We start from the raw sequence: 15,452 nt of genomic DNA on the forward strand, positions 1-15,452 counted from the left end.
CACATGTGACTAACCGATAGATATGGGAGTGCTTCAAATCGCTGACCTGGTTTGCCGTACGTCGGTACTGCGGTATAAGCAGGTCTTTTGGATGCTAATGAAATTTGGGCTGTGGTTTTCTGAGAGAAGATTATGAGCCTAGTGATGCTCTTCACTCCCTAAGAGAATAGCCCCACATTTGTGGTTAAGGGGATAGTGAGTTAGTGTTAGAACGTACGATTTTCCGGCTTTATATACTATAAAATGCTCTTATCTCAACATCGGCTACCTTCGATTCCGCAGGACTTAGGATTTGGTGGAATTATCCCACTACAGGCCTGAGTCGGCAGTTCACTGTTTCCTCTATCCCTTTGAAAAAGGATAGATTGGATAGGAATGCAGGAAGATGTTGAAGTCGCGTCAATTTCCGAAAAATTAGCACGACATTTATCATATAGGCTTCGGGAGAATAGTAAGTTCTCCCACAATAGCACAAACTTTGGTCTCCGGCAGAATCGAGTGCAATACCAATTACTAGAGGTCCACAACCACGGGGTTCTCGTTGTCTTTTTATGGACGCCCTGTTACCAGGCCCTCGGCGAAAGGAGTTGACAACGCACACTGTATCCATACAACAACAACAGCGAGAGATGCCTTCATTCAATCAACAACAAACTGAATGTACGACACTCGGTAGAATTAGCTGATGTCCTGTCATCTTTTACGCTAACCATTTGACCTGGCTGAATGTGTAGTATATTTGTTGGTGAACGATAATATCCCTACAGGAAGTAATTCGGTGTAAGCCCGCATGTTTCATCCCCGGTTTTTTGTAGTCCTCAGTTGATTACTAACATATGCTGTTAAAAGCTCAATGAATAATTTTAATGTGTTACGTGTTTAAGCGTGTGTTTCACATTCAACGTCCGGTGGTTAGTTGAACATGGTGAGTGGGATGGGGCTCATGGGTGCTTATGTGTGATTCCGTTGTTCTCATGACTAACGCACGATTTTTTTATTTTTCAGGGTGATTCGACATAGTACTTTTAGAGAAAGATTTTGGTTTTCATACAGTTGTCTGAAAGGTTTTACTAGTGATTATGAATTTTACAAACATAAGTGATTGCTAGTGTTCACGAGGTTAGCGCTAGACTTCTTACTTGGTTCAAAGCGTTTCGTGACTTCAGCGACCTTGATCACTGCTAATCGTAAACAGTTACTGACTGATCGGTTTGTTAACTATTACAATGATTATCTCTTATTGCAGCTAAGCCATTCCGCTTGAAGTTTCTAAAATTAGTCTTGTCGTATAAACAAGATTTGTGGAGTTTCGTTGATTCACAAACCTTTTGAAAAAGTTAATTTTTTTGAATCACTGTTTGTTAATCAGCAAATACGTTACTATTATTAGTTTTTTGTCGTATTAGGTTTGCTTCAGATTACGAAGAAGGAGCGTCTTTTCTTTTAATATGGTTTAGTAAAATGTTTTGTTGGTCATCTATTTTGAGACTCACGGTTATTTAGATGCTCAAGGTTTTTAAGCGGAAGGTCATTGCGCTCACAGCTGAACAACGTTGTTGCATAATATGGTTTCTTAGGTTATGTTTACGAGAATATCTCTGACTTGTACTAAGTAGACATATGCCTCATTTGAACAAATTTACTGTTTACCATAATAAGTTTAGACATTGCTTGTTCCGCTCATTATTTCAGTTTCAGCTAGAGGGTGGGGACTTAAGACACTTTCTACAGAACATTTGACTAATACAGCTTTTCTTTAGTCACTAAGGCATTCCGTCTTCATTCGTAAGAAGCTAAAACAGAGTTTGGTGGGTTCTCTGATCGAACGATTGACTACAATCGGGTTATATATATATATATATATATATATATATATATATATATATATGAAATTAACAAGCACATGTGACTTCATGATGTGGGGATTCGGTTGAATATAGTTCGTTCGCCTTATTCCAAACCCTATATCGAGCACTACATTCAAAGGTCTTTTTTTTAACTGAGTACGTTGAGTCATGCCTATTTTTATCATGGGCTCAAATCATGATAACGGATTAGATACACAAAAGTTAACAATTTAAATTGGTTAAAGAAAAACATGACAATTGTTTGAACACAGGTATAAACGCACGTCATTGAAGTTATTATTGTCAAAAGTTTTTTTGTGAAATATCAAAAGGATCGATAGACCGAGAGAAAAAGCCAAAATAAATATAGTTAACTTGAATCCTACAACTATCCATATCAGAAAACCATAATGGTGATAGCATTTATGCAAAGAACATTTACTGCATAAGATCAAATATGAACAATGGAAAAGCGAACTGTTCCAGCAAATCATTTGCCAGCACACAGTTGTCAGAAGAGGTTTATGTTAGACTGAAACATAATAATAATAATAAATCATATTGATGATAATATTTGTGTGTAATTCTGTTTTTGGCCGCTGTTGTATGGATAGTGCACTGAACACAGTCAAAAGAAAATCCAAAATCTGTCATTGTTCATCTAGATCGAGTATTAATTCATCTACCGGGAGATAATGAAAGGTAAACAAAGAAATAATAGATAGTAAATTTGCATACAACATTGTTAGTACACATATACGCTAAAATAAGGAAAAAATAAGGCAAAGCTCGATTAACTACTATTTCTTCTCCATTTTAGCACGAAATTCATCCAAACTTATATTGTCTCATTCGAAATTCGCTCCAAATCGTCCGAGAGATAAAATACTCGTAGCGGTCCATTAATCTTCAGTCATGTTTTATTTAAATTAATTGGCAAGGTTCTGTCTTCTGACAACCCAAACTCGATTCAAGATCCAAAAGCTGTTCCGTTTTTAAAATCTATATTAAACAAATACCTAAGACTAAAAAGAATGGTAACCAGTGAGATAATCCTGTGTATATGGAGAACAGGGAACATATTCGAAAAATTCATTACCATCAAAAAATGAATTACTGTACTGGTGCTCTATATCCTGATTTTAAATACTCCAGTTAGTGATGCACATATTAACTTTTCATTCCGCTATGAACTGATAGTAACTAGGACTCATTTAAAGCAAAAGCACTGCACATCTGATTCGTCTTAGTCTAAGACCCTTTGACTATATACCTATGACGTCACAACGGGAGTCGAACCTCATATCAAGAGGATTGTCATCTTTAGATTATTGACTCGAAACCCAACGGTTCACAATCAAAATCAATTTGCGAGGTGTATATAATTATGTAAACAAATATATGTGAGAAATCGAAATACCAGCTTACTCAACCATTACTTTTTCACTTATATGATTATTTCAAGTATCGCCTTGATCATAAATATTATTATTAGCACCATTGTCTAATTGACTTGGCTGTTCATTTTTACTGACTGATCTACCGAGACCTTCATCAGATTTTCCCGGTGAATGACGAATCTGTATTTCATTCATTGTACGACTATTTGAATCGGTTCGGAGTGATTGTGCTTCAACTACTGGACTAGCAAACTGTTGATTGATAATCGGTAAATTATTCGTAGATTGTTTATTTCTGATACAAGCATTATTGTTATGATTATTAACTGAGATTGCTTTAGCCACAGCTTCTGCTTCGGTCTGTAAACGACTGATTCTGTGACACAGCATAGCTAAACTTAGATCTGTTGGTTCTGTTATCAATTGTTGAGTTTCAGTTAGATAATCAATGCCTAAAATATTTGATTCTTTGTTGTGAACTAGAAATAAAGAAAAAAATTAATTATGTAAATTTAAAGATTATATATATAATGTGGACGCGTTTACTGTTATAATTCTAAAAAATGAATTGGTTGGTTGTGAAGATCAGTTCAGTTTTGAGATAGTTTTTATCACAAACTGAAAATTATAAAGTAATGGATAGTTGTTTCAACAATGCACATATACGAACCTGCGGGGAATCGAATTGCGGACCCTCCAGTACTTTGGCAAAAGTAATACCTTCAGGTCAGTGGGTTACAGTCAAATGGTTCATATTTCTAACTCCATTCAGTATCTGATAGATTGCAACAACATTCGATGAAAACTATCTTACGAAACTCATGGATGAAATTCACCAATCACGACTTTCCACAAGAACCGTCCTAAAGGCATCGTGTTCGTCGAGAAACATAAAGTTTTTGACCTGACTGGATATGGGGTAGTAGAAGCCCACTGATGTAGAGTCCCTTAACTAGTATAAAAAATAGGTATTCAGACGACCCTAGATTTCAATGGTTCTCCAGATACCTAATGAAAATCGCCGTCGAACCGAAAAAAATAATTTGTATAAATCTTATTTTTGTGATGATAAATATTTAAAAAGTTTCACTGAAACTAATACCACTCAAATAGTGAGTTCTACTCACATTTGAAATCCTAGTTTACTTACAATATAGCATAATCGCTAAATTGCATTATCAATAAACAGCTAGTCGATTTTCTACTTCGTTGACTTTGAGAAATACATATAAAAGCTCGTAGACAGTGAAACAATTATTATTTAAAATTTGAAAAATTCCCATATTGTAATTTGGAAACAACAATATATAAGCGAACAATATTGATTTCGATTAGATCCTCATCATTATTTATTGCATAAATACAGAGAACAATTATTTGATCATAAAATATAAATGATTGACAATTCTGTTTTTTTTTTTAATACATTTAAACTGATAGAAGTAAACGGATAAAATGACTAAACCATCGCAGTTTTACTACTGCTAGGAAAACACTTTCATGATCAAAAGTGATTTAAACGAATACAGAACCTTTGCGAAAAAAAGTCGTCCTGTTAGACGACTAACAGAATGAAGCTTTTCAGAGGGGTTATTGAAGGAAGAAAATAAAGCCCATTATCACTCAGAAATTTACCAGTTACATTCATCTGGTGCCCGTCGTTTCAATTATATGATAAATCATAACTGAATCATCCTGTTGTATTTTACACTGTCTAACATGATGAGCAAGAAATAAAACCACCAATCAGGTCTTAATTCACTAAAGAGTAAGAGAGGAGTGTTCAGTCATTTAAGTAGAAGTATATTATTTCGCTAGGTGAAGAAAACCTATACTTCTGGTGAGTGGTCTTGTCGTTGATGTTAGTTCATTTGTTGGCTTGAGTCGATAATCCAGTGCTGTAAACAGACATAACCCAGCTAATTTGTATCATTATGTTCACCTATCGATCAATATTGTATTCATTTCACTTTAATAATTCTACACTCGTTCAGCATTTATCATAATTCCGAACTAAAAAAACACTTTAATCTACTTCGATAAAGTACTTAGATTAGTAAACAGAAATTGTGTAGATAGAAAGCGTATAACGCACAATATACCTGCAAGACCAATTGGCTGGGATGGAAGAGAACTGACATCTGAATGATTTGGTACAACTTCACCGGAGCTCATAGTATCTAAATCAGATCTATTTTTTCAGCAAAAAAGAGATTGACAAAATAAACAAGTGTATCGAGATTAACATAAATTGACCAAATAAATCGAACGAAATCAACGGTAAGAATAATTAATACCAAGTGTACACATCAATCGTTACATTTAACAATTCAAAAAGTTAGAGGGCAAATACCTAAAGCAAATTTATGGGAACTAAACATAAACCAGTTCTACTGGACGAAAACATGTAACGTGTATACTTCCTGATAAGGTTTTATGATATAATCGCATACCAAGGTCAAAAATCTTAGGTAACATTACATTTCATTAAATCAGACTTGTCGATACTCCCCTATTACTTCTACTGTTTCGAATTTCACAATATTAAATTCGTCTGTCGCTCTGCTGCTGTAGAGTGTGGCAGCTCTAATCAATGTACATTTAAGTCAAATCATACACAATATGTTTTGCATGAACTGTATTCGCAAGATTTAAATACTACATTTGCAAATTTATATGATAATAAACTATGTATCACAAATTCGAGAGTCGATTCCTGAAGTTTTAATGAAAAGCTGTGACTAGTGGAATCTAAACATATCGGACATGAGGCAAAACCCATTAATAGCATTGAAAGAGGGTGCGTAATGTCGTGAATAGATTAAAGTTAGACACTTACGCCATCGCATGCCAAATCATTGGTTTAAAGGCTAAGCGCTCGTTGTGAGATCTGGAGATTTTCGGTTCGATCTGTGAGATTGTGGATGCGCATTGTCTAGGAGTCTTACACTAGGATGAAACAGCTGTCCAGTGATTCCCAATTTTAAACAATAGTCTAAGATTAGTTGGAAATATAAACTATATTACAAATTCATAGACTACAGTATAGAATCCCGTGCAAATAAATACAGATATAAGTTGGTATATTAGCACAATGAGAACAAATGAATATAATGAGACTAGAAGAGGAAATGATAATATCAACTACAACAGGAAGCCAAATGTAAGAAATTTATTCCCAAAAGAACCAATAACGTAGGAGAATCAAAAGTAAGAAATAAAATCAAGTCAAATGTTTAGAGAAAAATAAAACAGAATGAATCCAACTGAGTTGTTATGACTGAGTTTGGGTCATATCAAACCACGTACTCAATCATGAAATTTTGACTGTTGTTCATACCAAAGAAATTCGCAATTATCTAAACTGAGTCAAATAATCAATCAGTTCATATACCAATCCTATTTATTTGTTTGGGTTTCTTTCAACCTATTAATCCCATGCTACAGACGCTTGGAAACAATTGCTATCATAGTAGATGAAAAGTTTAGGATTAACAAACATAATAAAATCTAATGAATGCTAGTAATCAACGTTTAACCTAAAGGACGACCGTTTTTTACTCTTCTCTATTAAGAATAACTCATCATTTGTGGATCCTAAACACTATCTGAAACCCTTTGGGGTTAATTTCAGTCACAAGCCCATGCAAAGGAGGGTTTAGCATAAAGTTATCAGCCCCACCTCAGAAAGAGAAACTCTGTCACAGAAATGCTAAACAAAGAAAAACAATCAAACTAAGTTCAATGAATCGAAGATCTTCATGAGAAAGAGTTATCATGCATTATGTTCACAAGAACAGAATCTTTACAAGCCGAGAGATCGATGCACTAATGGAAATCAGAACACAACATAGATAAGTGAAACCCAAAGTATACAATCTGGACAAGAAACATTACATTTCAAGAGAACTGTTATTGCATTGTGGACACATGGGAGAGAACAAAACACATACACAACGAGTTGCACTGATGCCGTCCAGAAAAACACGAAAACCGCCTATAAGATGAGAGGCCCAAGGCGACAGGATTATCGAAACATCCTCCAAAGCAAAAAAAGAAAACATTGCAATGAATATTGCCCATTGATACACACCCATTAATGATGTCAGTAAAGATGATGAAGACCTGTTCTACCAGAGAATACAGTCCATCCCAAAGAAATGTCCAGGAAAAAGCCTAACAATCTTCGCGAGGGACCTGAAACCCCAAAGTCAGAATAGACAATATCGAGTACGAACACATCATAAGGCAAAACGGACTGGAAGAAAGGAATGAGAATGATGAGAGACTGACATATGTATTTATTATGAAGAACATGGTTATAGATTGCACCACTTCCCTTCACAAATCCATGGGATTCACCGGATCGCACCAACAGATCGACCACATCTGGATCAACAAAAAAACTAAGGAGGTCCATTGAAAACATAAAAAAAGAAATTGACAAGCAGCACTAATAAATTTTAAAACAATCTTCCATCCAGATGCTAATAAGCTCAGTGATATCGAGATGTATCTGAGTAACAAGTTTTAGGCTTTACAAGATCTACCATAAGAAGAAACTATCATGGAAAAAATCTTGAAAGGGATAAAAGAAGCAATAGCTTTAACATGACCCGTGTAATGCCTCAAGAAGCGTCAATATAAGGAGTGGATATCTGTAGACAGTCTGGGCAATATTCAAGAAAGGATAAACAAAGAAGCAGTTAACTACAGTCGAACGAAAGTCAAGGCATAGCATAGACCAAAACTAGCTAACAAGTAAAGAACACCAAAACTGACAAGCAAAACCATATACAAGACCACGCAACGAGAGCAGAAAAGCTGTACTAGAATGAAATCTCAAAGGACGATGTGATACAACCAATAAGCCAGCAGAGAAGTGTAATAAACCAGATCGACCAATCAAGAACAAAGGCAAACCAACCATCGAGAACCAAGAGCAATGAAACAGGTGAACAGAGCACACTGAATAGACCAGCAGCAGTTGGATCAGATGGCATTCCAGACGAGGCACTGGAGTCAAATATAGCAGCAACTGTAAAGATGTTCAGCGTTCTGTTTAGGGAGATTTGGGAGGAAAGAAGGATACCCCATCAAAGAATCGAAGAAAGGAAATCTTGGTGGGTGTGAGAACTACAGGTACAGTTTCAATAGACGTTCAACTTCTAAATCAATAGTATTTCGTAAGGATTGGTCATGTACAGACCTAACCTCAACACTGTGGGTCATTGTTGAGCAATCAATTTAATGAAAATCGTCACTATGTCAACTTCCTTAACTATGGGGGATACACTCTAGTGTCGATGGGAAAGCCTTTTGAAACCTCCGACAATATGGAGTACCTGGGACAATGGTCACTAACATACGGAATTCATATAAGGGACTGAATTGAGAAGTCCTGCATGGAAGACAGCTCACATATGTATTCCAAATGAAGACTGGGAACAATAAAAGCTGTCTACTTTCATCTTTCCTCTTTCTCTTGGTTGTTGAGTGAATTAAGAGACCTCCACATCTTAAGAAAAACACAGGACAGTGGGCAGATGACCTAGCCCTTCTATTCCATATACAGCAGCAAATGCAGGTGAAGACAGTCAGTGTAGAAATAGGTCTATATATTCACAAAGGAAAAAGTGAGACCCTAAAATATGATACAGCGAACATCAACTGAATCGTACTTGATGGCGAAGCTCTTGAAGAGGTGGGAACCTTCACGCAAACAAAATTCAACTGATAAAAAGCATGGGAGGGGAAAGGGAAAGTAATAAAAAATGGTGAACCTACTCTAAAAGTGAATTTATGGCTCCACTCTGATGTTCCAACGATACATGACACAAATTTTGTTTACAATTGTACATTGGTTCATAATTCAATCTGTCACATTCTAAATTATCATGAATGTGTTTAGTTTCAGCAGAGCGTTTAATGCACATATCACGAGAATCAACTTCACCTGATAATATAGATTTACTTGGTGTTGAATCTCCATTACTAGTCAGTGGATGACATGTTTTATTATTTTGAGGGATTGTGTTCATCATTCTCATAGCAGATTTGGATTTTACTGTGACAGTGCGTGGTGAATTGCATACGTGTTTCGATTGATTAACAAATACTCCATTTTCATGGTTATTTACTAATGAACATGATGATGAATTAAACAATTTCTCATAATTATTATTACTTTTGTTACTATTATCACTGTTATCATCATTATTAGTCTTAAGATTGGAATCCTCCCAAAAACGTCGATTACTCAATACATGTTCACTTACATCACGATCTCCTAAATAAAAAAATAACATGATTCAGAGAAATATAATACAAAGCGGAAACAGATCCATGTTTAAGATATGGATGAGAATGTTGAAATGCATTTAACTGACATTCGCTTGTGAAATGTTACATTTTATTGTAACTAGATTATTTGATTTTATTTCTTACGAGACAATATTGAAGTATTTAAGCAATCAAAATGCATTAGTAACATTGTAAGAATGATTGAAATTTAAAGCAATTGAAAAATGAAGGTAAGAACCAGAGGTAAATAGGCGCTTGTTTAAAAATCCTTTTTTATCATTATTACAAATATATTATTTATTTATCCTTTCTTATCAGTTACGATTCCAGAATGGATTTCATTACTATCTTAACAACGCAAGTAAATAAACCTTGATTTGATATTTATGTTAATGTGACTTAAATTTACGAAATTTATTACAGCGTGGTAACTTAATAAATAAAGTGTTAACATTTCAATCACCCAATTACATGTTTGAACGCTGTCGAACTACTAGTTACAATGATTTTCACGGAAAAATGTGTAACAATTAAACGTAAGTTTCGTTCATTTCTAAATGTGATTGATTTATATTAGAGCAATCTAGATGTTGAAATACTTTTCAGATATTACATCATTTATTGTCATTTTAAGTCGTCTTTCATAGTAAAATGAATTTATTAAACTTACGTTCAATCCCAAACATAGCAACGTTAATCAATCTGACATGAAACAGCATTTAAAAGCTGTAATAGATCTCATTTGTTTTATAATAGAGTAGTTTCCCAAAGACTATACAAATGATTGAAAATATACTCAGATAAGGATAGTGAAAATGATAAGCTAAGCAACCAATTTATGACAAATGTATCTATTGTTCAGTGTGATTAACTTAATTCATCCAAGTTCATCTACTGAAGGGAATTCGATTGTTGAAAGAAATGTGGAAAGATAATCTTTAGATAAGTATTACTGTTTTGACACAGAGGTTTCGGTGGTTTAGTTAAGATTCACACAGAGATTGTCTTGTTGTCAGATGCATAGGTTTTTAAAAATGTACTCAATAAGTTATGCATAAGCCAATCTCTCCCACATCCCAATTTATTTGCTTTGGATATAGCAAACTCGCCGACTCACGTGGCAGCAAAACATGTCCCATTTGCTTGGTCTGAAATTTGCCAAGACGCGTTCAATTATCTGAAAGACAAGCTTTGTTCAGCTTCTGTACTAGCTCTGCCCGACATATGGCCTGACTCTGACAAAGAAATTTTAAACATTAATATTGGCAAATCAGCGATTAATGTTGTCTCATCTCGAATTGGGCCCAATGCTAAGAAACACATAATCGAAATGTTAACTGTTGTTATATTTATAGGGGAATACAGACCGTATCTTCAAAGTCAACATATCACATTGAGTACAGATCAACAGGTGATCCAGTGGATCCACGGCTAGAGATCCACGAAAGACGAATAGCACGATGTCAAGAATGATTTCAGGAATTTGGCTTTATATAAGTTCGTCAACCCATATGTTTGAACAAAAATGGAGAATTTTATCTCACCGGTTAGTTGTTACATGGAAATTGTCCTTCTTGTAAAGATGTCGATGGTTGTTCTGAGTGACATGGTTCGGAGTCGATCACAATGCCTTAGGTGTATACACTCTTTGTCTTTCCTTAAACCGTGAGATTAAAACTGCTTTATACCTTTCTTTCTACGAACTGATTTTTTATATACAGATATTACTACCATTGAAGTAACTGCTTCTATGAATTTGATGTTCATCTTGTTGTGCTGATGAGGTGTGGCAACTTGGACCGATAAATATATGTGCCTAGTCCTACGTTGTGTCTAACTGACTGGTTCTTCTCTTTCGCAAGCAGGACTGAGTAGAGAGAAGTGACTGTACAAGGACTTTTGAACCGAGCCATTCCAAACCAGGAATGAGGATCGAGGAAGATCAAAGTAAGAAGCAAATTAGACAAAAGACGTTTATATGAGTTATCGAGCCAACTAGTATTGGTAGATGGGGGGTACTATGTGTGCAACCAGGACTAAACTATATACGTGTTGTAGTGCTTCAATCAAGTGAGCACCAGTACAGTTATACTTCAGTGAAGGGACTTAACTTGAATGAATGTCGACAAGAGACACAGAAGTATCACCCTGATCGTAAGGGACTAGTGGAACGGACAAACAGGGCGTTAAAAGTATAACTGTAGATATTTGTAAAACCTGAACAAGTAATACCTTCGGATATGAACTTGCCACGTTCTCTGTTGAAGTACAGAGGAGTTTACAAGTATTCACAAAGCAAGCGCTGCATATTTTATGGACAGATTGAGAAATGGATCTAGCCAGTGATGATAGTCTTAGGAGTTCAGTGAGATGACCCGTTAACACTTTCTAAACCGAGAGGCGACATTGCATACTACCATAGTTGAGCTCGAGTAAATTAAAAAAAAGCCCGAATTCAGAAATTTTGCTATGGAGGCAAAAGTTGAAGCACTCTTATGGAGAATAGTGATGAAGTTTTGCCTGAGCAATCAAGGTTCTTGAGTCATAAGAGAGACAAACAGGAAAATGAGTGGGTTAAGTCTTAAGTGGTACCCCGATAAGTTGCGGGAAACACCTATGCGCCGTATCTTCGATGCATAATCTTTCCCGTTGTTACCAATGCTATTACTGTGGTGATTGAGAACACAAGTGGACAATCGAATGTATTTGAACACAAAAATTAAAGAATATCTAAGTAAAATCTGAGAACCATAAAGTAAATACTTCATTTGCAAACTGTCAATCAATTATCTCACACTTAACTGTTCCTTCTTCAAAATTTCAATCAATCGTCTCAGACTTCATCGTTCTTTCGTTTCCACACCAATCACTTCCCATTCTCGTTCTCTTTCCTTCTACCGCTAGATATTTCACTTTCGATGATGGTACATACTACTTACATCTGTCGACATCGGTAGCACACACCATATTACTACTTATGCTATGGGGTTACGCTAACAATATCATCTCGCTGAGCTAATGGGGTATGGCAACTTAAATCGATGTAAACACGTATCAGGTTCTTCGTCGCATTTGACTGGCTGACTGATGAAATGGTATGGGAAAGAAAATAGAAGTTGGGGGGTGTAGTAATCGATTATAATCAACCAAAGCGAAGCTTAGTTGTAAGAGGTGGTACTAATATCAAAACCACCAGTAATACTGTTTTCTTCCAAATTCAGAGACACTAGGTGCTCTGAGTAACAATTGGGAAGCAGAGGTATATATATATATATATATATATATATATATATATATATATATATATATATATGTCATTCTCACTTCTGGACTAAAGTATGTGAATCGATGTATCTCTATACTCTGATTCGACTGAATAGCAACAGAATGAATCGCAAAAGAGGAAACAAACACGAATCGAATTAGTGTAAATGATCACCGATAGACCTACCTGTCATTGTTTTTTCATCAATATCATTTTCTAAATGCTGAATTGCATTTTTTGTAATCTGTCCTGACGGTTTTATTTTCGTAGTCGTCTTCACCATCAGATTAGTCGGATCATTACATATTGATGAGAAATGGTACAATTTATCAGGTTGCAAATGATCAGAGCATTTCATGGTTGTTTTGACTGCTGTTATCGACGGTGACAATGATGAACTAGCATTGTTGTTGTTTTTTCTCAATTGATTACTGTTTTCATTCTTATTACAGTTGATTGTAATAGACCTATTAGTTAATAGTTCTTTTTGTAGACCATTTCCACTTAATTGATTAGATTGTTTACATTTAGAAGATACATAAGATGATGTATGATTACTACAGGATGGAACTTGATCAGTTGTTACCAATGACAATGGTCTCATATTGTCTTTATGATATCGAGGTAAAGGTTTTAACTTACTACACTGAGATCGTTGAGAATGTTCATGATGATAGTGATGACTAAAATCAGTTAAACGACGATTGGATAAACTTTTAAAGTTCTTATTCCTCAATAAATAACTTTCTGATATTGTTTTTCCATACGATGACGAATGTGAGGATGACAAGGATGACGATGATGAAGCACATAACTTAGGATGAATTGAAGTAATCTCACTGAAATGAAGTCAACAATAAAAAAAGAAAATTTAATAATGAGAAGCATGTTTCTTACGTAAAGGTATAGAAACTAGTTTATAAGAAAATGATTTAAAATCGCTTAGGGAATGTCATATTTTGGAAGTTAATTTGCATCTATAAAAACAGCTTCATTGTAAACTAAAGACCATTAAACAATTTTAATCATCAAAGATGACCTCTTCGAATTGAATTAACTCGATGACCGTACAATAATTGACCAATAACATCACATGTAGATTGTCTCAATATATAGATCATTAATGACTTATGAAATTAAGGCCTCCTTACTGCCCCCACATCATTGACTGTCGATAGCTTTTCATTTCAACCTACTCCATCAGCCCTAAATTTCACATTGAAGTTTATACAGCATAGTATAGATATTTAATTAATTACCAGTATGAAGATGAATATGATGTCGGTTCACCAAACAGGCTTTTAAATGAGAATATGAAAATATAGTCCATGGGATTAACAGATGGTTAAGGAAGGCATAATTCAATCATCCATGTCCACATTGTATTACGTTTCTTTTGGTTATACGGAAATGATCACCAAAGGAGTTTTCGGAATCAGCTAAGGTTGAAACTTTATTCTTTCCAGTAAATCACTAAAATTTACGGTTGTTTCGGTAAATTGTTCATTTCGTTGATAAATTTTTAAAAAAATGAGACGATTCACAAGTTGTAATCAATTAGTCAATCAATCAGTCAGTAAAACAACTCTATATATGAGACTGGACATTAAAGGGGACATGGTGGGTGAGATTTTAACACGTCGACTCAAAAGATATGTTGAGAGGATGTTTCACGCCGCCAAGTTACATATAATTTTCTCAACTAAACCAGTACTCGCACAACTAATCAAGGATGGGTCACCGAACATGGGCTCCTCCGTGTGTGTATACTGATTCAACTGCTCCTGTGGAGCCAGTTACATAAGCCATACTCAGAGGGCTTTTTCCTTGCGTGTTCATGAACATGTATCAGCATGGTTGGGAAAAGGAGTCACTAAATCGATCAACAACACTATCCTTTCTCACTTGGTAGATAGTGAACATATAAAAATAGAGGAAGCTTTCTCTGTTTTATATCAAATTCCAAAATATCTACCTCAAGGTGCTAGATTACGGTTACTCTACATAGCCGAAGCCATCTGGACCAACTCCAGAAAACTAAACTTATGTGTCCAGAAAAGGTATATCCAGCTTCTACGTTTATCTTGGCCTACGACTGGATCACTGATTGCCTAGACTGAATATTATAAACCTCTTACCCCTTCCTGCCTTCCTTTTTTCCCTTATTATTACTATTACTATTATTATTAATTGATTACCTCTATCTTAATCTTCACATCCATTATTCCCAATTCGTTTGTCGTAATTACCTTGATAACAACCCCCTTATTACATATTATTATTATTATTATTATTATTATTATTATTATTATTATTATTATTATTATTATTATTATTATTATTATTATTAACTCAATTAACAAGATGAAATTCTCCTACTATGCATTTTATTCACACAATTTTTTTGCATTTTTATTTCTGCTATAATACTATTCTACTGATTGTGACTGGACACTGAAGTATTTATATCATAACAGATGCAAACGTTTACCATTTTCTAACATATAACATTGTCAAATTCATTAATACATGCCTTATTTTGGCCTTTGTAAAATATAATGATGGACTTATAACTGTAGAGCCTGATGATGAAGTTACTGAAAACAATTGTTCGCTCAAATATTCATTTTTGAATAT

The 15,452-nt window shown here is 34.9% G+C and overlaps 1 protein-coding gene across 1 annotated transcript in view; it reads right to left on the reverse strand.

Moving 5' to 3' along the window:
- Positions 1-527: 527 nt before the first annotated feature.
- Positions 528-15,452, reverse strand: part of TRIM37 (Tripartite motif containing 37) — a 49,514-nt gene continuing 34,589 nt past the window's right edge. The window contains exons 14-17 of the mRNA XM_051211512.1: positions 13,002-13,654; positions 9,035-9,536; positions 5,350-5,438; positions 528-3,726 (exon numbers count right to left, since the gene is read on the reverse strand). Of these exons, the coding sequence (XP_051071578.1) occupies positions 3,308-3,726; positions 5,350-5,438; positions 9,035-9,536; positions 13,002-13,654 (1,663 nt within the window). The 3' untranslated portion in view covers positions 528-3,307. The remainder of the gene's footprint in view (positions 3,727-5,349; positions 5,439-9,034; positions 9,537-13,001; positions 13,655-15,452) is intronic.

Source organism: Schistosoma haematobium, chromosome ZW (genome assembly GCF_000699445.3).
Source record: "Schistosoma haematobium chromosome ZW, whole genome shotgun sequence".
In the NCBI taxonomy this organism is placed as follows: Eukaryota; Metazoa; Platyhelminthes; class Trematoda; order Strigeidida; family Schistosomatidae; genus Schistosoma; species Schistosoma haematobium.